This window comes from Mus caroli, unplaced genomic scaffold, assembly GCF_978045245.1.
Source record: "Mus caroli unplaced genomic scaffold, Mus_caroli_1 scaffold_13, whole genome shotgun sequence".
Lineage (NCBI taxonomy): Eukaryota > Metazoa > Chordata > Mammalia > Rodentia > Muridae > Mus > Mus caroli.
In genome coordinates, this window is record NW_028227268.1 from 23,553,247 (window position 1) to 23,578,722 (window position 25,476).

The window sequence follows — 25,476 nt, forward strand, 5'->3', positions numbered from 1 at the left end:
GGTTTACCTGCAATTCTTTAAGGGATTTTTGTGCTTCCTCTTTAATGTCTTCTACCTGTTTAGCAGTGTTCTCCTGTATTTCTTTAAGTGTGTTATTAAAGTCCTTCTTGATGTCCTCTACCATCATCATGAGATATGCTTTTAGATCCGGGTCTAACTTTTCCGGTGTGTTGGGGTGCCCTGGACTGGGCGAAGTGGGAGTGCTGGGTTCTGATGATGGTGAGTGGTCTTGGTTTTTGTTAGTAAGATTATTACGTTTACCTTTCGCCATCTGGTAATCTCTGGAGTTAGTTGTTATAGTTGTCTCTGTTTAGAGATTGGAGCAGAGGCTGTGTTCTACTCAACAGAAGTCTTAAGATCCTATGGTGGGTGTTCTGGGTAGCTGGCGGGTGTCAGCCGACCCTGCGCCCTAGCTATCCCGGTGCTGGTCGGCCCAGAAGGGGCTTGTGCCCCTACTCAGGCCAGTTTTCTGTTTCCCTAACTAATGCAGTCTCAGGTCCTGTGAGATTGGATTGGAGCAGAGGCTGTGTTCCACTCACCAGAAGAAGACCAGAAGTCTTAAGATTCCGTGGCGGGTGTCCTGGGTAGCTGGCGGGTGTCAGCCGACTCTGCGCCCTAGCTACCCGGGTGCTGGTCCTAGATGTATTCTTTATGGGATGCATGCATGCAGAAATTTACAGAAAATACAAAAGCATTCATTGAAGCAACTTCTAACAACTTGTCTTTCAGATAATGATTGTCAACTTTACCTAAGAAGTTTGCTATGCAATAGGCCAAATATCAATATTCTGCAATAACCAATTTATTGCTGTTTGAAACAAGGAACAGATGTCTCATCAGGTTTTTAAGACATTTGTTTTAAACATACCTTCCTGATTTTATCTCCCAATTCTTTATTAACACCACAGCAGCTTCATAATAGGATGTTAAAACTTTACTTGGAGATGAAGAAAGATGATTGCACATTAATGTTTCCTTTTGCCAGGAATTGCTCTGAGCACATTGAGTAACAATAACTGGAATATGTAGCTCATATTTGATTACCATTGATTGCAAATGATAACAATTGATTCCAGAAGCCTCCCGTACTTTCTGCAAAGCTTTTTGTTTTTCACCAGTTAATTTGCATCCCCCATGATAACATCCAACAAAGTCTTAGGTCCTCCTGTGGTGAGCTTAAGGTGAGGTCTTAGGCAATAAACATCTCCTGGAAGCTTTTAAAAACAATTTGAGGTAAGCAAATCATCTTTTCTTTCTTAAATTTTCTGTACCACAATTTTTCTAGGCTATTACTGAGGCCCTAAAGATGGAAAGTGATACTGCGTCTGAATCTTTTCTGGAGCAACAGCTACTCCCTGAAACTTTAGAGCTCGTTGTGTGAGAGCAAAGATTTGTAGTTAATTTCCCTTCAGAGGCATTAAAAATACTTTCTATATAAGAAACAATAAACAATGAAAGATTCAAAGTCCTAGCTTCTTGTATTGAAGCAGTGACAATTTTTTTTTTACATGATGTAAAGCTATTAGCCATTCCTAGAGGCAAAACTTTCCAATGATCACAAGCTCACTAGAAGCAAACCCTTTACAATTATCAGGATGCAAAGGAAAAACAACCTTCCAAATCCATAATAATTGTATATGGAGTAGGCAGGCCAGAGTGTCAGGCCTCTCTAAGTTCCACATCCTCATAGACCTTTCATAAATCTTAACTTTAAACTTTATTTTAAACAACACCTGGATGAATCTGTAATAATGTTGTTTTGGCTTTAAAAATAATTTCCCAGGGGCAAGGAGAGGTGAGGTTCCAAAAACTTCCCTAGGCAATGTTAGTAAAATAAAGGAAACACCACTCAGGTCTGGTGAGGCTGCGCTGAGCTCTGCATGAACTCAACTGTAAATGTATTTACTCTGAGCCTACTGCCTGAGCCCTGGCCCAAAGATTATTCCTCTGGTAGTGAGGACAGATTCCAGGGGAACAATTCGACTGTCTGTCTCTGCCTCTAATTTTTGGACAGTCTTTCTTAAGATGATTTATATTTAAAACATTCCTTATAACCTTAGTGCTGTGAAGTCATTGCTTGAACTGTAGTCCCCTGCCAGGCAGCAACCATAGCCAAACTGATTTATGAGGGTCCAATTTCTGCACAAAGATGAATATATCCAGGTAAGTCTGTCTGTGCTCTGTATGGTTGGCTGGCCCCAGAGAGCTGCATTAGCGTTCTCATAAGATGATTATGAAAGGAAATACAACTTGAGACCTGTGATTCATGTAATTTATGTCAAACAGCCCAAAGAGTTGTTTGTGAGTGTCTAAGTCAGGGTTTCTATTCCTGCACAAACATCATGACCAAGAAGCAAGTTGGGGAGGAAAAGGTTTATTCAGCTTACACTTCCATACTGCTGTTCATCACCAAGGAAGTCAGGACTGGAACTCAAAGCAGGTCAGAAAGCAGGAGCTGATGCAGTGGCCATGGAGGGATGTTACTTACTGGCTTGTTTCCCCTGGCTTGCTCAGCCTGCTCTCTTATAGAACCCAAGATTACCAGCCCAGAGATGGCACCACCCACAAGGGGCCTTTCCCCCTTGATCACGGTCCAGCGGGTGGACAGTGCAGCGAGTACCAAGTACCGAGTACCGGGCATCTGTCAAGTGGTTGAGTCACCGCCTCCGCTGCCTTCCCCCTTTCCGTCAGTGTCAGCCCCTCCCCTGGGGGCCTGCTAGTTCTTCCCGCTCCCAGGAGCCTGCGCAGTGGGTTCCCTGGCAGCTCCTCATTCCCCTGTCCCCTGCATCCTGTCTCTTGTTAACAGAAAAAAAGTGCTTTCATTTTGAGATGTCCGTGGTCCGGTGCAGCCAGCTGTGAGAGCTGCCTTCCCTTTCCCTGCCCCACGTGTTTTCTCTTCTAGGGCGGCCCAGCCCTAAGCTGCTAACCAGTGAGGGAGACATCTGCCCACTTAAAACTTCTTTCCTAGGTAAATCTAATCACCAGACTCTGACAAATGGGTATAGAGGTCTAGAAAAAGGTGAGCTTAGACTGTAAGGAAGAGCAAAGCTCCAGCAGACTCAAGAGAGACAGTGAAAATAGAGATGAAGGAGATTAGAGAGGTCTGAGATGAGAGAGATACTCCGAATGAGAAATATTTGAGAGGGGGGGGCGAGAGGCAGAAGAAAGAAAAAACAGGAGGGATCATAGACAAGAAAGAAATTTGACTGGAAACTTGGGCAACAGAAGACTGAGCCTCAGCTAAAAAGGCTCAGCTGTGTCAGACTCAAGTTATCTATTTGAGATACACCCTTCGAGGTGGAAAACAGTGGCTAAAAGAAGCCAAAAAACCAAAAAGAAACAAACAAACAAAAAAAACTGTAACTACACCAAGGCAAGTAAGAAAATTTTGGGGTACTGCTGGTTTCTGCAGGCTCTGGATACCTGGGTTGGCGACTTTAGCTGCCCGTTGTACCCCCTAACCAAAGAAGGGGAAGTGTTTGTGTGGACCCCAGATCACCAGAAAGCCTTTAGAGAAATGAAAAAGGCCCTACTGATGGCCAGCTTTTGCCTGACCTAACCAAGCCTTTCACTCTTGATGTGGAAGAGAGATCAGGGGTTGCCAGAGGAGTCCTTACTCAGACTTTGGGACTTTGAAAAAGGCCAGTGGCTTACCTATCCAAGAAGTTAGACCCTGTTGCCAGCAGGTAGTTTTCTTGCCTGAAAGCTATTGCTGCCATAGCTCTGCTTGTCAATGATGCTGATAAGCTCACTCTGGGACAGCAAATAACCATAGTGGCACCCTACACTCTTGAGAGCATTATCCAAAAGCCCCCTGACTGATGGATGATGACCAACGCTCCTGGGACACATTATCAGAGCTTTATGTTGACTGAACGAGTGACCTTTGCTCCCCCACTGTCCTCAAGTGACCCTACTGTCCGAGACTTCACCTACTCATCACTGCACTGACATTCTGGCAGAAGAAACTGGTACTCGAAATGATCTGAAGGATCAGATCAGCCTTGGCCTGGGAGTTCGAGCTGGTACACGGATGGCAGTAAGCTCACGGTTAAAGGTAAGCAGAAGGCAGGGACAGCAGTACGGTGGTGGACAGAAAGCAAGTGATACAGGCCAGCACCCTCCCTGAAGGGACGTCGGCCCAGAAAGCTGAACTTGTGACTTTGATATAAGCTCTAAAAATGGCAAAGGAAAAGTCTACACTGACAGCAGATATGCTTTTGCCACTGTATGGAGTAATATTCAGACAAAGAGGGCTGTTGACATCTGCAGAGAAAGATCTAAGATGCTGTGGCTAAAGGAAATCAGATGGCAGATCTAACTGCCAAACAGGCAGCCCAAGGAGCAATGATCCTGGCAGTCAAGGAGCCTAAAGATTATTATGACATCAGAGAGACTAGCAGCTTTAGATACACTCCTGAGGACTATCAAGTTATGGACAAATTAGGACTGGTAAAGGAAAACCCTGTATGAAGTAGTAGAAACAGTAGAAGAAAAAGTAGTCCTCCTACGGGAAGAAAGACACAAGTATGTTACCAACTTAGATTACTTGACCCACTTGGGGGCCAAGAAATTAAAAGGTGTGGTTAGGTCCTCCAACTACTATGTTATAGGACTCTGACTTGGTAGAAGAAATAGTCAAAGCTGCAAGGCCTGTGCTATGACTAATACAGGACACTTTGTGTATACTCCTGAGAAGAAGCCCAGGGCAACTGTTTGGAGGCCTACTGGGAGGTAGAATTTACAGAAATTAAGCCAGCTAGATATGGCAACAAGTACTTATTAGTGTTCATAGACACCTTTTCAAGGTGGATAGAAGCTTTCCTACCAGGACTGAGATGGCCAATATGATAGCCAAGAAGATCCTAAAAGAAATCTTCCTGAGGTAATGGACCTGCCTTTGTTGCCCAGGTAAATCAGGGACTGGCCAAAATATTAGAGATTGGTTAAAAGTTACATTGTGCATACAGTCTCCAAAGCTCAGAACAGGTAGAAAAGATGAATAGAATTCTAAGAGAGACTGGCGCAGACTTGGTGCTCCTTCCCCTTGCCCTATTTAGAACTAGAAATACTCCCTCTTGATTCAGCCTTACTCTTTTTAAGATCCTTTATGGGGCTCCCATGCCCATCACTGTCTTAAATGATGTGTTTAAACCTACATGTTGTTGTAATAATAATCTGTATGCTAAATTAAAAGGCTTACAGGTGGTGCAGAAAGAAGGCTGGTCACAACTGGCTACAGCGAACGAGCTGGGTACCCCAAAGACATCTCACCAGTTCCAGCCAGAGTCTGATCTATGTACACCTACATCATGCCCAGACCCTCAGACTCACTAAAAGGGTCCCTGCCTAGTTCTGTTTACTATCCCTTCTTATTCTGTTTTTGTTCTTATAGAAAAAGAGTATGATTTCTATTCTCCACATAGAGATATAGACTTCTAAAATTCTAAGATTAGAATTACTTAGTAGAACAAGAGGGGAATGAAAGGAAATAAAGCTTGAGACCTGTGATTCATGTAATTTATGTCAAATAGCCCAAAGAGTTGTTTGTGAGCTTTGAAACCTGGGGCTGAGAACACAGCAGAACAGGCCAGGACATGCCCGGACTGGCCCGGCAACTCCCTATCTCCCACCCTTCTGACCTAAGTTAAATGTTAACAGGCTGCTTTAAATGGACCAACCATGTGAAACCGCGCCAATTCCTCCCCCAGCCCCACTCCTTTTCTATAAAAACCCCTAGCTTCCAAGCCTCGTGGTCGAATCCACTGTCTCCTGTGTGAGATATGTTTCGACCCGGAGCTCCACCATTAAACTACCTCGTGTTGTTACATCAAGGTGTTGTGTTCTGTTCGTGATTCTTGGGTGCCCGCCGAATCGGGAGTTGAGTGGGGGTTTCCCCACTAGGTTCTTTCATTTACTCTTGTAATCATCCCAATTAACAGTATATGGGTGAGTTAAAATCCTAAGCTTGCAATCAAACAGCAAACTGCACTCAATGGAACACTGCCAATTTTAACTATAATTATTAAGCTTCTTTTGCAATATTATAATATATCCATAACTTTTGGAAAGCAAAACCCAATTTGAAAAAAATCTATTCTCTTTAAAATCAATACGAAAATCGTCACCTTCCTGTTACGAAGTTTGGCTGCCAATTTGTACATGAATGTATGACGGTGCAACTTTTAATACTTCATAAAAGAGACATTGTTTTAAATCTTATCCCTTATAAATCTAGTTTCTAGGATAAGAATTACATAAAATATTGTCCCAGCTTAGAAATATCACCAGAGGCCTGGTTTCCTTGGCTGGCTCTTACCACGGGCTGTTGTTTAAATGACTCCAACGCTGAGTTACCAGTTCTAAGCTAACTTTCTTGTTACCAATGTTACACTTTTTAAAATCATACCCAATAACTTATAAGCCAATACTCTATGACAAAGACATGCAGAGCATATTCATACCTTTAAGACCAGTCAGAAACCAAATGAAGCAGCTCTAAGAATCTTATAAATTTAGATCAATCAAAGGATTTTTACTTTTTCTAGATATAATTTCAAGAGAAAAACACCTTGTTATTTGGTGAACCCTATAATCATAATTGCAGAGATTTTTCTAGGAAAAAACCCTATCAGTTTATTTGCATTAGAACTGAGAACCTGCAGACCGCTTTTAAAAGCAGCTTTTCAGCAGGGCCTCTCCTGCTGTGCTTGACTCCTGGCTAAGGGTGCAGGACAACTTAAATCATCCTCCACTGTGCAAAATGAGACTGAATCAAGAGATGAATAGCCAGCAGATAAAGTTTTAACGTTTTTTCTTTTCATCATGAAACATAGAACAACAGCTATTCAGACAAGGAAACAAAAACAGACACAAATTGACATGTGGACAGATTGGTGCACCAAACACAGACAACACAGAGAGGGTAGAGAACTTATTGTAAGAGCAATTAAGGATGTCTCCTGTAGGGGTCAGAGAGAAAGCAGGATGTCTCCCGATTTCCTTCTGTCCTTGGGAGAGCTCTAAAATCCATTTTCCTTCTCTCTTGAAATCTCTCTCATGTCATTTGTATGTCCACCATCTCCCCCACCCCTTTTTTTGCTTTTATTTTTTACTGTTTTCATTTTATTTATTTTACTTTATTATTTTAAGCCCTACCTCTCCTACCTGATGCACATCTTGACTGTGGACAAGTGACTGTTTAGAATATTTAAGTCCCATTTTCCACTGTCAACACCCAGCTGATATCAGTGCTGGGCCAACTCTGACTCAGTCTGGTCTGAATTCTTTTTGCACCCTTGCGATCAACGCCTTCAAAAGATGAAATTTGTAGCTCTAACATTACTGCTGTATGTTGCTTATCATGCAAGATACATCTTCTTCCGTTTTCTGTGGAGCCCCACCAAGTCAGTGTACCCCCAGTCCTCTTACTGCTTTCAGGCCACTCAATGGGCACCACCTGTAGCTGCAGAAGGCCATGGGTTACTGGGTTCCTGAAAGGAAAGCTGGGGTTTGAATGGGAAAGGTATTGCAAGAAAAAACCTGGCCAAGAAAAGTTTCTGATCAAGGAAAAATGTTTCCTTATGAGTCTGAGCTTATAAAAGGGTAGGGGGAAGGATTCCCCGCCACACCAGGATCCTGTTGCTTTGTCAGGATCATGTCTGGAAAACAGGTTCAGGCTCTCAGCAGGTAGTGGCACCTTGGAGGAAACTGCAGATGTGGCAGGATGATAGATTTTACCTAGGTCTGAAGACTCCACCCTAGGTGGGCTAGCAACTATATCAAACCAGGTCTGAGGCAGCCTCTCAAGGCTGGAGGAAGGGGACAGCCTATTATAACTTTGAAGTATCTCTGCTTCTCATAAAATATGAACTATATGTGCATGAATAAAGGGGTGGATCACAGTGGTGGGACGACAGACAGCCTAGGATGCGTGCTGTGGTTGTACACCTGTCTCCCTGTAAGGCATCCAGGAACTTCTGCTCTCTTCCTCTACCTCTCTGATGTATGTGAGTGCACTGTCCCTGTCTTCAGACACACCAGAAGGGCCTCAGATTCAATTACAGATGGTTGTGAGCCACCATGTGGTTACTGGAAAATGAACTCAGAACCTCTGGAAGAACAGCAGTCACTGCTCTTAACCACTGAGCCTTCTCTCCAGACCCCCTTATCTTTCTTTAGTCGCTCCTTGGAAATTGCCTAAAAGAGGATTCAACACACATAGGCAGGTCTCTAGAATACAACTTATGTGATTTACTGCAAGGCTATACGAAGAGTCAGCTTCCTGGAGATTTCCTTAGGGGCTGGTACGAGTGAGGAAAGAGTCTCACACTCTGCAAAAACACTTTTAAAACGTTATTACTCTACTTTCTCAAAATCCTTCCATTTTGCCCAGCCTCATTGGTCTCCATCCCTCATCCCCTTTCTTTCCTCCATTCATGTAACACCCACTCCACTGCAATCTGCGTGGAAAGCACAAAAGCTTGTCCCCAGTCGTGAGGCAAAAAAGTGTCATGGAAACTAGTCTCCTGGAAGTTCTTTGGCATCCCATAACACAGATGCGTTTCAGATTTGTCTCTGAGAGTTTTGTGTGCTTTCCTTCAGTATTGTTTTATTATAAGTGCCTCCAAGGAGTGATTTGACAAATAGCTAAGTTAGATTGGTCTCCACCAGTGTTCCAATATCCTAGGAGATCATTAAGCCAACCTTGGGCTTTGAATTTCCTAAGAATGTTACTTATTCAGATGAATTGTCTCCAGTGTTGATAGAGAGATAGTGAAAGAAATCAGGCATTGCAGTTTACTGGATTACAGTAGAAATCTCAGGGTAAGTTGTACAAAGTAAACTTAGAATTCTCATTCTAGTCATACATGGCAGACTACATTACATATTAGAAGGAAGTTGGTGGGTTCTTCTGTTAAATGGAGGTTCCCTACAGATACATAAAATAACAACTAAGTCACTCCCAATGAAAGAAGTTTTCAATAGCTTAGGAAAAAAGTGGGTTCTGGTCTAAGAAGGAGCTAGAATAAAGACTTAGAAAAACAGCTGAGTCACTCCAATACACAGGAATTTACAATGGCCTAGGGAGAAGGTGGATTATACAATAGACTAGAATAGGAACTATGGCAGGGGAATAAAGCCCTTGGCCCTGGATTCTAAGACTAAGCTTACCTTAGATAGGGCTGATTTTTTTCCCAGTTGTAAACACTGATTTTTATCCCAGTTATAAACACTGCCTGGTTCCTGTCAGCTTTTATGTATGCATTTCTCTGATTTGTGTAAAGAGTCATTTGGCATCTGGTAACCTCAGTGTACCTTGGATATCCTTAACGTATCACTTAACTTCCTTGTTTTCTTCTGTAGTAAGTCTGATGCTTGCTTTGAGAAATTACATTCAGATCCAACACTCTCTCTGGTGTTCATGTCTGCTTGTCATACTTTTGCTGACTCCTTGCCCACCTGAGTACCAGAACCCTGATTCTACCCCGAGGTTGGGGTACCGACTGAGTCCAGTCCATGGCACATTCCCATTCACTTTAACTCCCGTCACAATTATCAGCCACTTAGACAGACAGATCTAGCCCCTGTTTGTTGTCAGGTGCCCATCCCCCTTAGGAGAGGCAGATTGGGCGCTTGGGTGTGTGGGATGGTTTTGTCATATGACTGTACATGTGCAGAAGTGTGGCATAGGTGTTATACAATTCTGTTTTCTCTTTCCCTCTTGATTTCTGCCTCTGTCTCTGTTTCTTTAAACCACTACACTGTAGGGCATCTTGTACATACTCCAGGGGTTGTGCAAACACCTATCCCTTAATTAGCCCTGCGAAGGTGGCCCAACCAACCATTACCTCGGTTGGACATTTGCGAGTCTCTTCCTAGAGTGTACCTTCCTCTGGTGTGTGATGACCATGGTTTCTTGTCTCATTCATCTTTAAAACATCTATGGAGCAGGAGCTGAGCAAAGTCACACAGGTGTCTGTTAATCCTGAAAGCCCCCAAGTCTCCAAATCAGTTCTTTCCTCTGACCTGGCATCAGCTTCTTTTCTTTCTCTTGGTGTCCCTCCTCCATGCAGATCTTTCTCCAGCCTGATGTCATTCTGCTTGTCCTACCTTCCCCAACCTGACTGATGGGATTAGCACCAGGCTTCGAGTTTCAAAGAAGAAATGAGGCAAAAATGAACCTCTCTGTAGGCGTGTCCCTGGGATGGTGGCCTTCACATGCAGATACCCTGGCCTTTTTTCATCCCAGAACTCCTCTGTAGGGTTTACTTATTATCAGAGGTGGTGTGCATGCATGCATGCATGCATGTATGTGTGTGTGTGTGTGTGTGTGTGTGTGTGTGTGTGTGTGAGAGAGAGAGAGAGAGAGAGAGCCTGTGTGCAAGTGTGAGTGTGTGCTTTCCCCCAACCTGATCCCCAACCCACTCACTTGTGCTTTCTTGCCCTGGCATTCCCCTGTACTGGGGTAAATGATCTTTGCAAGGCCAAGAGCCTCTCCTCCCATTAATGGCTGACTAGGCCATCCTCTGCTACATATGCTACTAGAGACACAGTTTTGGGGGTACTAGTTAGTTCATATTGTTGATCCTCTTATAGAGTTGCCGGCACCTTTAGCTCCTTGGGTACTTTCTCTAGCTCCTTCTTTAGGGGCCCTGTGTTCCATCCAATAGATGACTGTGAGCACCCACTTCTGTATTTTCCAGGCACTGGCATGACCTCACAAGAGATAGCTATATCAGGGTCCTGTCAGCAAAATCTTGCTGGCATATACAATCATGTCTGGGTTTGGTGGTTGTATATTCGATGGATCCCCGGGTGGGGCAGTCTCTGTGTGGTCCTTTCTTCCATCTCAGCTCTGAACTTTGTAACTCCTTCCATGGGTATTTTGTTCCCCATTCTAGGAAGGAACGAAGTATCCACACTTTGGTCTTTCTTCTTCTTGAGTTTTATTTGTTTTGAAAATTGTATCTTGGGTAATCTAAGTTTCTGGGTTAATATACACTCATCAGTGAATGCATATCATCATGTGTGTTCTTTTGTGATTGGGTTACCTCATTCAGGATGATATTATCCAGATCCATCCATTTGCCTAAGAATTTGACAAGTTCATTCTTTTTAATAGCTGAGTAGTACTCCATTGTGTAAATGTACCACATTTTCTGTATCCATTCCTTTGTTGAGAGACAGCTGGGTTCTTTCCAGCTTCTGGCTGTCATAAATAAGGCTGCTATAAACATAGTGGAGCATGTGTCCTTATTACAAGTTGTAACATATTCTGGGTATATGCCCAGGAGAGGAATTGCTGGATCTTCCTGTAGTACTATGTCCAATTTTCTGAGGAACTGCCAGACTAATTTCCAGAGTGGTTGTACAAGCTTGAATCTGTCTGTGTAGCCAAGGGTGACCTTGAACATACAATTCTTTTGCCTCAGTCTCTTGAGTTTTGGAGTTACATTTGAATTGGCTACACCTGGCTCTGTAAGAACTTTTAAATTCTTATTTTTCATGTATTTTCATTATATATATATACATACATATATATATATATATATATATATATGAGTGTTTATTTGCATGTATATAAATGTGACAAGAAGAAAGTAAGAGCCCCTGGATCTTTAGTTATAGGTAGTGAGAAGTCACCATGTCGATGCTGGGAACTAAACCAAGGTCTTCTGCAGATGTATGTATGTATGTATGTATGTCTATATTATGTATATGAGGTTCTCTGCAGATTTATTTATTTTTTTATTTATGTATATGAGCATACATCCCCTGTCTTAGACATACCAGATGAGGAAGTCAGTTCAACCCACCATGTGGTTGCTGTGAATTGAATTCAGAACATGTGAAGAGCAGCATTCAGTGCTCTTAATCCACTGAGCCATCTTTCCAGCCATTATCTATTTTGTTTATTAGCTTCCCAAGGCAAGGTTTATATGTCTGCAAGTGTTTGTATGTGTATATGGAGGCCAGAAGTGTGAAGTCCCCGGGAGTGGAGTTACCATAGGTAGTAAACTACCTAACATGAACTGAGCCATAATCCTACTCCTATAAGAATTCCTGATGTCAGGCTAGAGAACTGAGGGAGGGAGAGGAAGATAAAATAAAAAAGAAACAAACCCAGAAAACATTTGAAGTCAATTAAAGTGACTTAACTCTAAACTGAAAAATGGTGTGGGCGTGGTGCTGCAGTTGGTGGTAGGTTTTGATCTTTATATCCCTCTGGTGGTCAGTCTATGTAAGTGCTAGCAGATTCTCTGACTCTGTATGCAAATGTGAGTATGTGTGTGTGTGTGTGTGTGTGTGTGTGTGTGTGTGTGTGTGTGTGTGTGTGTGTATGTATGCGTGCACACATAGAACATGGAAATGAGAAAAGGAGGAAGAACCCAGCTTCATGCTCTTTAGCAAACTTAATGCCTCATTGTGTCACAGAGCTCTCTGAGGACTGACTCAGGCGCCAGGACCAAGCTTTCTTTCCTTAACTTGCCTTTTCTTTTATTTCTGCTGACTTTTCCCTTCGGAAGGGGTCAGGAGAAGGAAAGGAAAGCAGACAGAGAGTCTCTGGTTGGGAATTGCTGATGGGGCAAGAATGGGGAACTCTGGTGTCTGGAAGTCAGGGGACTGAGGAGGTTCTGAAATGCAGGAGACAGAGCAGGGTGTGCTGCGGGGTTGCTGGGCAGCTGAGGGCAGCGACTCCTCACTCAGACAATTTCCCAGACTCTCTTGAGCAAAAGGAGAAAAAGAGGTTGGAGGGAGAGGCTAGGGCAAGAGGAAGCTGCTTTGTAGCTCACACTGGAGGCTCAGGTTCCCAGCTTGTTTCTGCACCTCTCCTCTCCTCCCCTCTTCCTTTTCTCTCCCCACCCCGTGTCTCTCCCCTCCGTTCTCACCCCCTCTCCTCCCCTCTCTTCTAATATATCATGTTGGCTGGCCTTAATCTCCCAACTCCCCTGCCTCAGCCACTTGGGTGCTGGGATTATAGTACCCTACCATACCTGTTTGCTGTTTTCCCTCTATTCTTTCCTCTCCCTTAGCCTCTCCCCTTCCCCATCTGACATGTGGATAGAAACACAGAGACTACTGTTAGCATCAGTACCAACTCCTAGAAGCCTCTTCTGTCAGCTGACCCCAGGACCTTCTTGAGCACCTGAGGATGTGGTGGTGACAGGTGTCAGAGCTCCTTGTCCACCATGTGGCTGGTGTTAGAGAAACAGCCTCCACACCTGGGATTGCTAGACCTGCCTGTTAGGACATAGCTTCCAGATCCTTGCTGAGGAGACTGGGTCCCAGGTAAGGAAAGCTTGGAACCCAAACTCTTAACCAACGTGAACTCTGTTGTCCTGTTTTGTGCCTGTATCATAGTCCTCTAGACCTTCCTTTCCTCTCCAAGCCCTCAGCCAGGGCTGGAGAACACGGGCGCTTTGGTGAGGGCAGGCAGCTTGGATGATCCTTTCAGTGTAAAGCAGACGTTCTTAATTCTAACCCTCTGAGCTCTGGGAGCATTTTCCAGTGGGCCTGAGGAACAGTCTGGGCAGTAACGCGTATGTATGGATCATGGCTGTTTCTTTACCTGGGTCAAATGACAGATTCCCTTTACAGAAAAACCAGAAGACAGCTTGTCCTAGGATTGACATAATATTTTCCATTTATTCTCATATGGCCATTATTTTTATTTTTTGGAGACACGCATGGGAAGGATTAGACTAGGAAATGAATGTGGTGTTGGTTGTTGTTGTTGTTGTGGTTGTTTTAAAGACAGGGTTGTCTTGTGTAGGCCTGGCTGTCCTAGAACTCATTCTGTAGACCAGGCTGGCCTCAAACTTAATTCACCTGCCTGTGACTCATGAGTGCTGGGGTTAAAGTTGTGTCCCATCCCCAACACCACCACAACCACCATTACCACCTCCCCAGACCTTACCCCACCCCCAAATGAAGTGACTCAAAGTGGTAAGGGTTTGAATGATTCTGTATATTCAGGATTTAAGCATCAGGAGATGGACTTAGTGGGTGCTGAGCTGGAGGACAGAAGGAGAGAGATAGATGGTGAGGCAGAAGGAACTTGGAGACTGATGTTGAGCTGGCATTTCAGTCGTCCCCAGCCTGGAGGCTCTGTAGTGTCTTGCAGTGTTACAGACAGAGCACAGCAAGGCTGGGAAGGCTTTAGGGCAGCAGGCAGAGAAGGTGCATTAGGAATCCCTGCTTAGCAGGTGAAGGAGGGAGAGACCAGCATAGAGGGCACAGAGGTTGTGGCGAGTGTCTGGATCCCACGTGTACTGGGGGCCTGATCTCTGGACTTCCAGGCCGCTTAGTCCCACCAGTGCTTCTGTTAGGATCAGTTCCTCCTCCCCGAGGGAGGAGAGCAGATCAGGTCCCAAGGGGAAAACACCCTCTTTATCTTGCAGGAAGTTCTGCTCCAAGATGCTCTCAACCTGCAGGGGACCAAGGTGACTGGAAATGGGGAACTGGAAAGCTTCTCCCTCCTACCAGAGCAGGCTGAGTACCCTAAGCATCTAGGGAGAGGGGAAGACTTTCCTCTAGGGATAAGGCTGGGGCCTGTGAGCACAGTAGGTCCCCATGTTCCCACAGGTTCTAGTGGTTCCCACCTCTGCCCCGCCCTAAACTCCCCCTGACATCTGTCACTTTTTCTCACCAGCTTCAGTTGTACTGGTAGGACCTTGTTCTCCAAGGATTTTACTAGAATCATCAGTTGTTCTTCACTTAGCTCTGGAGGGAAAAGCAGAGAAAGAAAAAACAAAACAACAAACAAGCAAACAAACAAACAAAAGATGTGTTGATGATACAGAGGGAACTACAGACTCTAAATAGTGTTAGCACACTCTGATCAATTAACCCATGCGTTCACACATCTATCTATCAATCCATCCATCCATCCATCCCACCCTCCATCTATCCACAGATGAACACCTCCTCTATAACATAAACCTTTGCTGGTCATTAACTTAAAACAGGTTGTGATTTCTGATTGGGTAAACTGACACACACCTTACTCTCAGCATTTTGGAAGGCAGAGGTATATGAACCTTTGTGAGTTCAAGGCCAGAGTGCTCTACTCAGTGAGTTCCAGGCCAGCCATGGCTACATAGTGAGTCCTCATCTAAAAAACCACAGTCAACCAACATTCTAATCTTTCGAAGCAGTTTTGGGAGAAGTCATGTGCTTTCTGTTTGTTTTTGAGAGAGACTCTCATTCTGTAGCCCAGGGTTAAGTTAGGCACTCTGTACCCAGTGTGGCCTGAGACGTTTTTCTTTTCAGTGGGAAAATGTGTCGTGCAGAGGTCAAGAGGAAATACAGGCACAAGATCAGAAGAGCAGTGACCCTGAAATTAAAGCTGACAGGCGGGCAGCAATGCGGAAGGGATGGACCTGGCCCCATGCAGAAGGATTGAAAAATGTAAAAAAAATAAAAATAAAAATGGACCAACAGGGGCTGGAGGGATGGCTTAGCAGGTAAGAATACTGACTGCTCTTCCAAAGGTCCTGAGTTCAAATCCCAGCAACCACATGGTGGCTCACAATGACCCATAATGAGATCTGACGCCCTTTTCTGGTGCATCTGAAGACAGCTACATTGTAGTTATTTATAATAATAAATAAATCTTTGGGCCGCAGCAAGCAGGGACTGAGCACACAGGGTTGACCTGAGCAAGCTGGGCTGATCGAATTGAGCAGAGGTCCTAAATTCAATTCCCAACGCACAGATGATGGTTCACAAGTATCTGTACAGCTATAGTGTATACTCATATATGTAAAATAAAGAAATAAATCATTAAAAAAATTGGCCACGTGAAACCCTCAGAATGAAACCAATTTGGTGTTGTTTTTTTTTATCTCTCTCAAGTAACTGGATTGAATCCAGGTCCTGTACACACACACACACACACACACACACACACACACAAACACATGTATATGTATACATATGCATATATACATACACATATATATACGAACACAATCACATATACACATACCTATATATTTACATACATATACCTATATATACATACATATACATATATACATATACATATAGGTGTATATATATATACACACATAGGTATATATACATAAACATACATATGTATACATACACGTACATATATAAATATACACACACATATATACATACACATGCATATATATATACACATATACATTCATATGTATACATACACACACTATGGCATATAAGCCACCTGGCATCCACTCATTCATTCATTTAGAGTCATTCACACCATTTACTCTTATAAGAGAAAGAAATCCATCCGACTCACTTCTCACTCACCTGTCAGAGCCCCAAGGAAGTAGAGGATGGCATCCATAGCGTCCTTTGACAGCAGGACATCTTTGGGGAGTGCTTCCAGGGTCACTTCCTGTCCCTCCTCTAGAGCCCCTTCAAGCTGTGAGGAAAACTGGGTGACTAATACTTGCGGTGAAGGTCTAACCTAGCACTTGGCACACAGTAATCTGTGAGCCGAGGCTGACTCTCTCCCACTCTGTTTCTTTTGTGTGTGGTCAGGTCCTAGAAAGTGCTGGCCTGGTAGGTGGTAGGCTCCTTGGTCCCTGGGTTTTGAGCTCTGGAAAGTACAAGCTGTTATCCAGCAGGGGGCGACATAGGCTGATGGTACCCTCCGGCAAATAGAGGCTGTGCACCACTTCCAGGAACCCTGTACTGATGCTCTTCTTTCAGGGATAAAGGGGCCAGTGGTAGCCTAGCAGCCAAGGTGCACTTGGGCAGCCTTGGGAAGGATATCTGCTATTTATTCCGCAGCCTTTGGTCACTGTGCCATTGCCAGTTCCCCTCCCCATCTGCAGTGGCCACCACCACCCACACTTCCCTTCCTCCATACTCCCTGTGCTCTGGGCTCTCACCTTCTGCTCAAGGTCCTGGAGCTCTTTCTTCTTTCCTAGGAGATGGCTGAGGGAAGTGAGTAGGGAGCTTCGCCCCACTGGACTCAACTTCTCCACTTCTTGAGTCTCTCGCTGCACCTCTTTCTTTAATGTCTGGAAACCTAGGGGCACAGTTAATGGGGCAGACCCCCTTCAGCTGGTGCCCTCTTACCCTGAACGTTCTGGAAGCTTCGTGACCCCTTCCTCAGGACCCGGTGCCCTGCTTCCAGCTTTTATCTGACTTTTCCTCTTTCCCAAGGGGTGTGGTTATGAAGTTATGCTAAAGCCTTGTTGTGAAAGATGGAGGAAAGAGGTGGACTAGACCCCTGCCTTCAAGTAACATGACAGTTATTCCCACTACGGTTACCACTGCCACCACACTGTATCCCAGGATACATCCTTTATTAGTGCACAGTTGACTTCTAGTTTCAATGATTCCACTCAGACATTTAGGGGAAGCCTGTTTCCCCTTCTCTTGTTTGTGGACAAACGATGGTTTTGATAACTTAATTAAGTGGACACTAGGACTATTTCAGAGAGCAGTGGGTCTTTATTCAGGGACTATGGCTGTGAGCTGCAGCCTGTCTGTTTAGTTGCCTAAATTCTAAAAGTACATCTACTTTGTGTTGGGAATGGCTTCCTGGAAGAGGCTGTAATCCCAGAACCCAGGGCTTCTCTCCTTTCTTCTCTCTCTATCTTTCTGTCTCTGTCTCTCCCTCTCTTTCTCTGACTTTCCCTTTCTTTCCCTTCCACTCTAATGCTTCTCTCCCTACCTGTGTAGCAAAGTCTTGAAAAAATTCACAAGGCTCCTTACCAATATCAGATGCCTGGATCACTGAGAAAATAAGAGGCAAATAGATAAGAACAAATCCTAGCCGGGCAGTGGTGTTGCAAACCTTTAATCCCAGCACTTGGGAGGCAGAGGCAGGCGGATTTCTGAGTTTGAGGCCAGCCTGGTCTACAGAGTGAGTTCCAGGACAGCCAGGGCTACACAGAGAAACCCTGTCTCGAAAAAAAAAAAATCCTTCAGAATGGCAGTCATTGCTAGGAAGCATGAGAGAGCACTGCCCCTCTGAGATCCCAGATGTCTTCAGAATTCTCTTGCTCCAGTCCTGTGAGCCAGGAATGAACCAGAATTAATATGGGGGCTGGAGAGATGGTTCAGCAGTTAAAAGCACTGACTGCTCTTCCAGAGGTCCTAAGTTCAATTCCCAACAACATCATGGTGGCTCATAACCATCTGTAATGGGATCTGATGCACTCTTCTGGTGTGTCTGAAGACAACTACAGTGTGCTCACATAAAATAAAATAAAAGAAAATAAATCTTAAAAGAGGGTGGGGACTGGAGAGATGGCTCAGTGGTTAAGAGCACTGACTCTCTTCTAAAGGTCCTGAGTTTCTTCCAGGTGAATTCTCAGAAATCACATGGTTTTTCATAGTCATCTGTAATGAGATCTGATGCACTCTTCTGGTGTGTCTGAAGATAACTACACTGTACTTATATAAATAAAAATAACTCTTTTCTTTTTCTTTGTTTCTTTCCTTCTTTTTCTTTTTCTTTGTTTCTTTGTTTCTTTCTTTTTTCTTTTTTCTTTTTTTTTTTTGTATTTTGAGAGCGGGGGTTTCCCTGTGTAGCCCTGGCTGTCATGGAACTCATTCTGTAGACCAGGCTGGCCTCGAACTTAGAAACCCACCTGCCTGTGCCTCCCAAGTGCTGGGATTAAAGGTGTGTGCCACCACTGCCCGTCAAATAAAATAAATCTTAAAAAAGAAAAAAAAATAGAACTGACACAACAAGAAAAGGGTACTCAGGCTGAACTGGTATCACTCAGCCTGAGTGACTCAGCCCCAGCTGCCCCAGTTCTGGCAGCAGATACATGGGAACAGGTGACAGCTACTGAGGCCGCTGACAGCAAAGGTCTGGGGCAGCAGATTTCCTGCACATCTTGTCTATAAATCTCTCCATTCCATTGTTTTTATTGGAACTTCTTATTCTTATCCTAACTTCTTATTGGAAGTTCTGCTGTAGTTGAGGGTCAGAGTTTGCTGAGATCTGTCCCACTATCTTCCTGGTCAGTCCCATGGAGGAGGGAGGAAGGCTGAGGGTCTGAACTTAAGTCAAAGGGAACCCTTAGGTATGAGCTTCCCTTCTCCTGGCTTTTCTGAAAACACAAAAAGGACACCTGTGAGGACAACGTCTTGCTGCCCTTCCCTAAAGCCATGGCTAAGACAGCCTCATGGTAGCATTATGAAAACATGGAGATTCTGTGAGCACACCCACCCTTTACAACTTTGGAAAGCACCCAAATCTCTCTGTTTCTGGCTGTGCTTCAGCCCCTGTCTCTTTGTTCCTTCTGGGCAGTGTTTATGTCCCATACCTCTATCTATCTGAGGACTCAGGAAACAGGAGAAGATGCTCTTGTTGGTAGATTATAGGAGCTACTGCTATTTTAGAGTGGGAGACTTTACCACATAACTTCTGGACAGGTTTGCGGTAGCTTCGAGGCACAATCCGGGGGCCAAAGGTTTGCATGCTGTCAGTGAAAATGTGTGGAACGTCTATAGGGGACAAGAGAAGGCATCAGGAAGTCATTACAAGCTTGCTACACCCTTCTTTCTTCAGCCTCAAACCCCAAGCTCCTCAAATGCCCTTTAGACCAGGCTGGCCTCAAACTCAGAAATCTGCCTGCCTCTGCCTCCCTAGAACTGGGATTAAAGGCGTGCGCCACCACGCCCAGCCCCATTTAATTTTTTTTTTTTTTTTTTTTTTTTGGTTTTTCGAGACAGGGTTTCTCTGTGTAGCCCTGGTTGTCCTGGAACTCACTCTGTAGACCAGGCTGGCCTCGAACTCAGAAATCCTCCTGCCTCTGTCTCCCAAGTGCTGTGCTGGGATTAAAGGCATGTGCCACCACGCCGGGCTCCCATTTAATTCTTTATCTGAACTTCACTGTTGTAAGTTGTAAGCTCTCCCCTACAATAGCTACCCCCCAATCATCAATCCAGTGGTGGTGTTTGGATCTGTCTCCTCCTTTGTCTTCTTGAGTTTTGAGGCTGTGCTCATGTGGCTTTTGGGTCACTCCCCACAGTTTATCCTGTGCCAGAGACACCTGGATCTCAGGTCTCCTCCTTCACCTGGAGCAACCTTGGTTCTATCTCCAGCAATGGGCAATATAATATGCTGCTCCCCACACCTTCGCCTGATCCCCTCCAAGAGAGGCCCAGGATGCCACTGCACAGATGCAGCCATCCCTTATATTGAGGTAAGCACATGATAGTCTCTGCTCACCCCATTTATCTTCCCCATCGACCTTCAGTTGTTTCACTCGATAGGCCAGGACGCAGCCCTTGGGGATAGTTACAGCCTTGTTGTCTTTCATGGATCCCTAGGATTACACAATGAGAGTCTGTGAGTTCTCTGAGATCCATTAGCAGGAGGGGCAGGATGCAGATACAGGGCTAGGTCAGACAGTCTTTGAGGACACAAGCAGTAGGAAAGCCTTCAGTAGGATCTCCAGTTTTCTTTCTCTGTGCTCTGAATTTATGGCCCTTGAAGCCTTCCCATTCATTTCATGTACATGTATGTATGTATGTATGTATGTATGTATGTATATGTATGTATATATTTATTTATTTTATGTATACAAAATAAATATGTACACTGTCTTTGTCTTCAGACCCATCAGAAGAGGGCATTGGATCCCATTACGATGGTTGTAAGTTACAATATGGTTGCTGAGAATTGAACTCAGGACCTCTGATAGAGCGGTCAGTGCTCTTAACCACTAAGCCATCTCTCCAGCCCCCTTCCCATTCATTTCTAGTGATCACCCCCTGCCTCTGGACTGGACAGCAGAGGAACTGGACAGTCCTTCTCTAGCACCTGCCTGTGGATCATGCTGCCCCACATCCCAGGTTCCTCCTTCCTCTACACCAAATCCCCCATTCTTACCTCATTCGGGAAGTCTTCCTCTGGCTCCCAGTCCCGTACCATTCCTCTAGAACACACTCACTAGATGTATGTATAGATTATAAGAGATGCACTTATTTCTACTGGGCTTTACCTGTGTGACTCATCTATAAGTAAGGACATTCTGAAAGCAGGAAACTGCCTTCTTCCTGGGATCTTACCAGGTAGTCCAGACTGACCTTGAACCCGTGACTCTCCTGCCTCTGCCTTCAGAGAGCTGGAATTACTAGTGTGCACCACCATACCAGAGAGGAGAGCAGGGCAGGGGTGAGGACAAATCCTGTATCACTGAACTTGCTCTGTGTTATCTGTGGCCTGTGGAGACCTGGCCTGCTGTGTACCACTGAGCAAAGGACAGTGTGTGTGGTCTGTCTCTCTCCATCTTTGTGTCTTTCTATCTGTGTCTGTGTATAGCAAACCTGTAGTCCCAGTGGGGCAAAGCTGGGGAGAGAGAAGATGGCATTTGCGTTGACAGTTTGCTCCAGAGTGACTTTCTGCTTGGCTTCCACCACCTCCGTCACTACATACAGGTTCTTCTTGAGTTCCCGCATCTCCTTCAGGAACGAGTGGTCTGCTGACAGTTTCCTAAGGCAGGAGAAGCAGGAAGACACCACCTTCAGCATTTCCTCACCAGGGTCACCCCCTGTGTTTGTATTATTTTATTTTTGAGACAGGGTCCCTCTGTACAGCCATGGTTGGGCTGTGCACCCAGGGCTGGCCTTGAACTCATAGAGATACATCTGCCTTTGTCTCTCAAGCACTGGGACTAAAGGCAAGTACCACTATGCCCCTCATTGCCTTCTTTTTAAATCTGTCAATCCTAGACAGTACGGTGCCAGGGAAGGCATGAGGACTCAGATGGGGCCACAGTGCAAACTCAGACTTCTGCTTCCTGGCAGGGCAGAAGCTTTGAGTCTGAGTTGCCTCATCTATAAAACAGAGATGATGCCAACTACCTCCCAGGGTGCTGAGATAAACTGTGCAAACAGCTGGAGGCTCATCACCTGGCATCTCCACTTCCTCCTCCCCTTCCGTATGAAAACACATCTCTGTCCTCACAGAATCTGCTTTTGTTCCTGAGTTCTCCCTCAAGTCACTGCACTATTTCTCTACTTCACCTACTGCAAATGTCTCAAAGGGTGAACCATAATCACTGTCTGTGTGTTCATCACCCCATCGGAATCTCACTCTGCTGAAATCACAGTGACCCTCCACTCACTAAACTGGGTGATCCCTCCTAAAGGTGGACCACACTGGATCTTCAGTCCTTCTGTGCCTTCCTGCCTTATCTTGGCTTCCAATTGCATGAACTGCTCTCAGTTTTTTGAGAATTTGCCGAATAGATTTCCAAAGTGGTTGTACAATTTATTCTCCCACCTTGCTCTAAATCCTTGTGAGCGTGTGCTATCTCGTGAGGTTTGATCTTAGCCATCCTGATAGGTACAGGATGGAACTACAGAGATGTTTTGACTGACTTTTCACTGATGACTAAAGACTCAAATATTTCCTTAAGTGCTTCTCTGCTCTTCTAGATTCCCTTGCTGAGAATTCTCAGTTTAGGTCTGAACCCCATTTTTTAATTATGTTAAAAATTTGGATGTTAATTTTTAACTCCTTGGTTTCTTTGTAAACTCAGTGCATTAGCCCTCTGTCAGATGTAGGTTGGTGAAGATACTTTCCAATCTGTACACTGCCTTTTTGTCCTATTGACAGCATTCTTTACCTTACAGAAACTTTTCACTTTCATGAACTTCCACTTATCAAATATTGATCCTGTCAGCCCCTCAGCCCTGTCCTCTCTCACCTCTCCTTCTTCAGGTTCTCCAGAGAAGAGGGAGCCACGCTGAGCGTCTGCACATCCAGTTTGCTGCTTTGTGACAGACCCGCAGTCCCCTTTACCTTCATCATCTTTGGCACTTCCACATCTCCATTTACTTGGAGATCCAGCATATTCTTAAAGCTAAAGTTGCCACTGTCTGTCGGATCTGTGGGAGGGAAAAGACAGAAGCAGCTGAGCTGAGAGGTACCCCCACTCATCAGCACCCCCAGAGAGAACTTTTTGCTTAGTGACACCTAACCATATCAGTGGGGAGAGTTTGAGAATCTTCCTTGTGGTCAGGATGGCTGGCCCTAGCCCCACAGCATCCTTCAGACCCAGCTTTGGGTGAGAGGCTGACCTGAGGGGGAGCTGCCCGGCTCCAGCACATCCAGGAGAGTGTGGTCGGTTTGCACATAGCGGGCTCCCCAGAACAGTGTGCTCTTCCTCTTCCTCAGCACCAGGCAGAAAAGATGGAATCGTTTGAAGTCAATGAGGCTGTCTAGGGGTGTCAGATCCCCTCTAGGGTTCAGCTGTCTAGCCAGGGCCCGGGTAACATCCTCAAACACGGACATTGTCTCTGTGGAGAAAGAGATGGAGAATGTCCAGGCAGTCACTTGAGTCATCAAGACCTGGTAAGGACTTTGTAAGAGGTTGTCACCAGGTTTCACTCCTAGAGCTGGGGGAGGGGGGAGGAGCAACAATTAGAGCTGCCTGGATGTTGGATCTGGAAGGAGCCCATGGAGTCCTTCTTTTGTGATGGACAATCCCAGCTCTAGAGTTCACATGGCTGACACAAGATGCCAGCCCTCCCCTGGGTCAAGGGCTCTTTTCTCATTCCATGTTCATTTCTTCACAGCCACAGAGACCAGCTAGAGTCTGTCATCAGCAGGGAAAGTGAATTGTCCTCTCACACTAAGGGACAGTAGAAACTAGGGGACCTGGGGACACTATGGAAATGTAGCAACTACCACTGGGTCTTGGAGCCTGACAGTCATAGTTGGGCAGCTTCCCCATCTGCCCTTTCCTTGGCAAGTCTGCACTTGCTTGTACCCTCCACTTCCCTTCCCCCAGCTCCTAGCACCATCACTATAAGTGGGAAAGTTTCCCGTTTCACTCTCGCTCACGTTGCCTTTCTTAGTTCTGTTTATGATATATCTCCTTTCCAATAGAAAGAATATGTATTCCTCCTTTAAGACTCAACTCAAGGGCTGGAGAGATGGCTCAGTGGTTAAGAGCAATGACTGCTCTTCTGGAGGTCCTGAGTTCTAATCCCAACAACCACATGGTGGCTCACAACCATCCATAATGAGATCTGAAATCCTCTTGTGGTGTGTCTGAAGATAGCTACAGTGTACTTACATATAATAAATAAATATATAAATCTTTGGGCTCAGAGCAAGAGGGGCCAGAGGAGGAGGAGGAGGAGGAGGAGGAGGAGGAGGAGGAGGAGGAGGAGGAAGAAGAAGAAGAAGAAGAAGAAGAAGAAGAAGAAGAAGAAGAAGAAGAAGAAGAAGAAGAAGAAGAAGAAGAAGAAGAAGCCGGGCGTGGTGGCGCACGCCTTTAATCCCAGCACTCGGGAGGCAGAGGCAGGCGGATTTCTGAGTTCAAGGCCAGCCTGGTCTACAAAGTGAGTTCCAGGACAGCCAGGGCTATACAGAGAAACCCTGTCTCGAAAAACCAAAAAAAAAAAAAAAAAAAAAGAAGAAGAAGAAGAAGAAGAAGAAGAAGAGGAAGAAGAAGAAGAAGAAAAGGAGGAGGAGGAGGAGTTCAGACATTTTGGGCACTCTGCTTGTATTCCCAAGGCACCTTGTATATCCACTTCTGAAACACCTGCTAATTCATCTTCTTACCATATGTTTATCTGACTGCCTTGCCTACTCTACTGTGACTTTCCAGAAGGAAAGAAATGGGCCTTAGTCACCACTATAGCATCAACACCAGGCCCCATGTCTGGTAGAATGAAAGATAGAAGGAGTGAGCTTGGTCCTGGGAGACATGCTGGAGTGGGGAGAGGGAACAAGAGGATGTGGGACCTGCAAGCACCACAAGTTTGGCATCTTTGGTCTCTGTCTTTGAGGTTGAGGTATCACACCTGGGCATTCAGGAGACACACCCAGGTTTTTCTGGTGGGTGGAAAAGATCAGACATATCAGCTAGCCTCCATGAGCCTCACCTTTCTGTAGTACTTGACAGAGGCAGGCAAAGAGGAGCACACACAGATGTTGGGGCCATCTAGCCATCTACAATATACTTTCCAGCCCTTGTTCCTGGAAGGGTTGGGATGGCTTAAGTCCCTCCAGGGACCAACATAGTGTACATAGAAGTACCTACCCTTCACCAGAGAGACATGCAAAGGGCTTGTCTCTTCTCTCTTAAGCCTACTATGAGTCCTACTCCCAGTGAAATCCAGGGAGTCTTTATAACCACGATAAAGGATAAGAAATCCCATGCCTATTTGGCTCCAACCTTCCCTGGATCCCCAGAATGTCCCCCTGCCTTCTCATCTTGGTCATTGGTCTTACCAGGGAGGGGTGAGGCTTGGTCCTGTCCAGCAGCAGGTGTGTGGTGACGAACCAGAGCTTGTTCTGTCTATAGGTTCAGGGAATGACTGATTGTCTCTTACCAAGACAGGCTGAATATGCCTTCATGGAGGCGGGGATATAGGTTCCCACAGACCCCACCTGCCTCATTGACCCCACCCTTATTTATTCCAGGAGATTAGCATCAACCTGTTTGAAGTGCCCCACCTCAGTCCATGGGCCCTGGTCTGCTAAGA

The 25,476-nt window shown here is 45.2% G+C and overlaps 1 protein-coding gene across 1 annotated transcript; it reads right to left on the minus strand.

Moving 5' to 3' along the window:
* Positions 1-14,189: 14,189 nt before the first annotated feature.
* LOC110287762 (gasdermin-A3-like) lies at positions 14,190-23,272 on the minus strand. The gene is made up of 10 exons (XM_021154304.2): positions 23,059-23,272; positions 22,686-22,866; positions 21,301-21,466; positions 20,201-20,297; positions 19,431-19,473; positions 19,044-19,081; positions 16,896-17,035; positions 16,309-16,423; positions 14,654-14,727; positions 14,190-14,432 (listed from the first exon to the last, which is right to left on the minus strand). Exons 1-10 carry the CDS (start codon positions 23,270-23,272, stop codon positions 14,190-14,192), a joined length of 1,311 nt encoding a protein of 436 aa, XP_021009963.2.
* Between the last annotated feature and the right edge of the window lie 2,204 nt (positions 23,273-25,476).

Bases quoted from the DNA above. Each gene is read 5' to 3' on its own strand.
- LOC110287762 (XM_021154304.2), bottom strand. From the start codon at position 23,272: ATGTCCGTGTTTGAGGATGTTACCCGGGCCCTGGCTAGACAGCTGAAC. The intron at 22,867-23,058 runs GTCAGCCTCTCA...TCCCTCCCACAG, and splicing joins GCCGGGCAGCTCCCCCTCAG to ATCCGACAGACAGTGGCAAC. The intron at 14,433-14,653 runs GTGAGAAAAAGT...GGTCCCCTGCAG, and splicing joins TACCAGTACAACTGAAGCTG to GTTGAGAGCATCTTGGAGCA.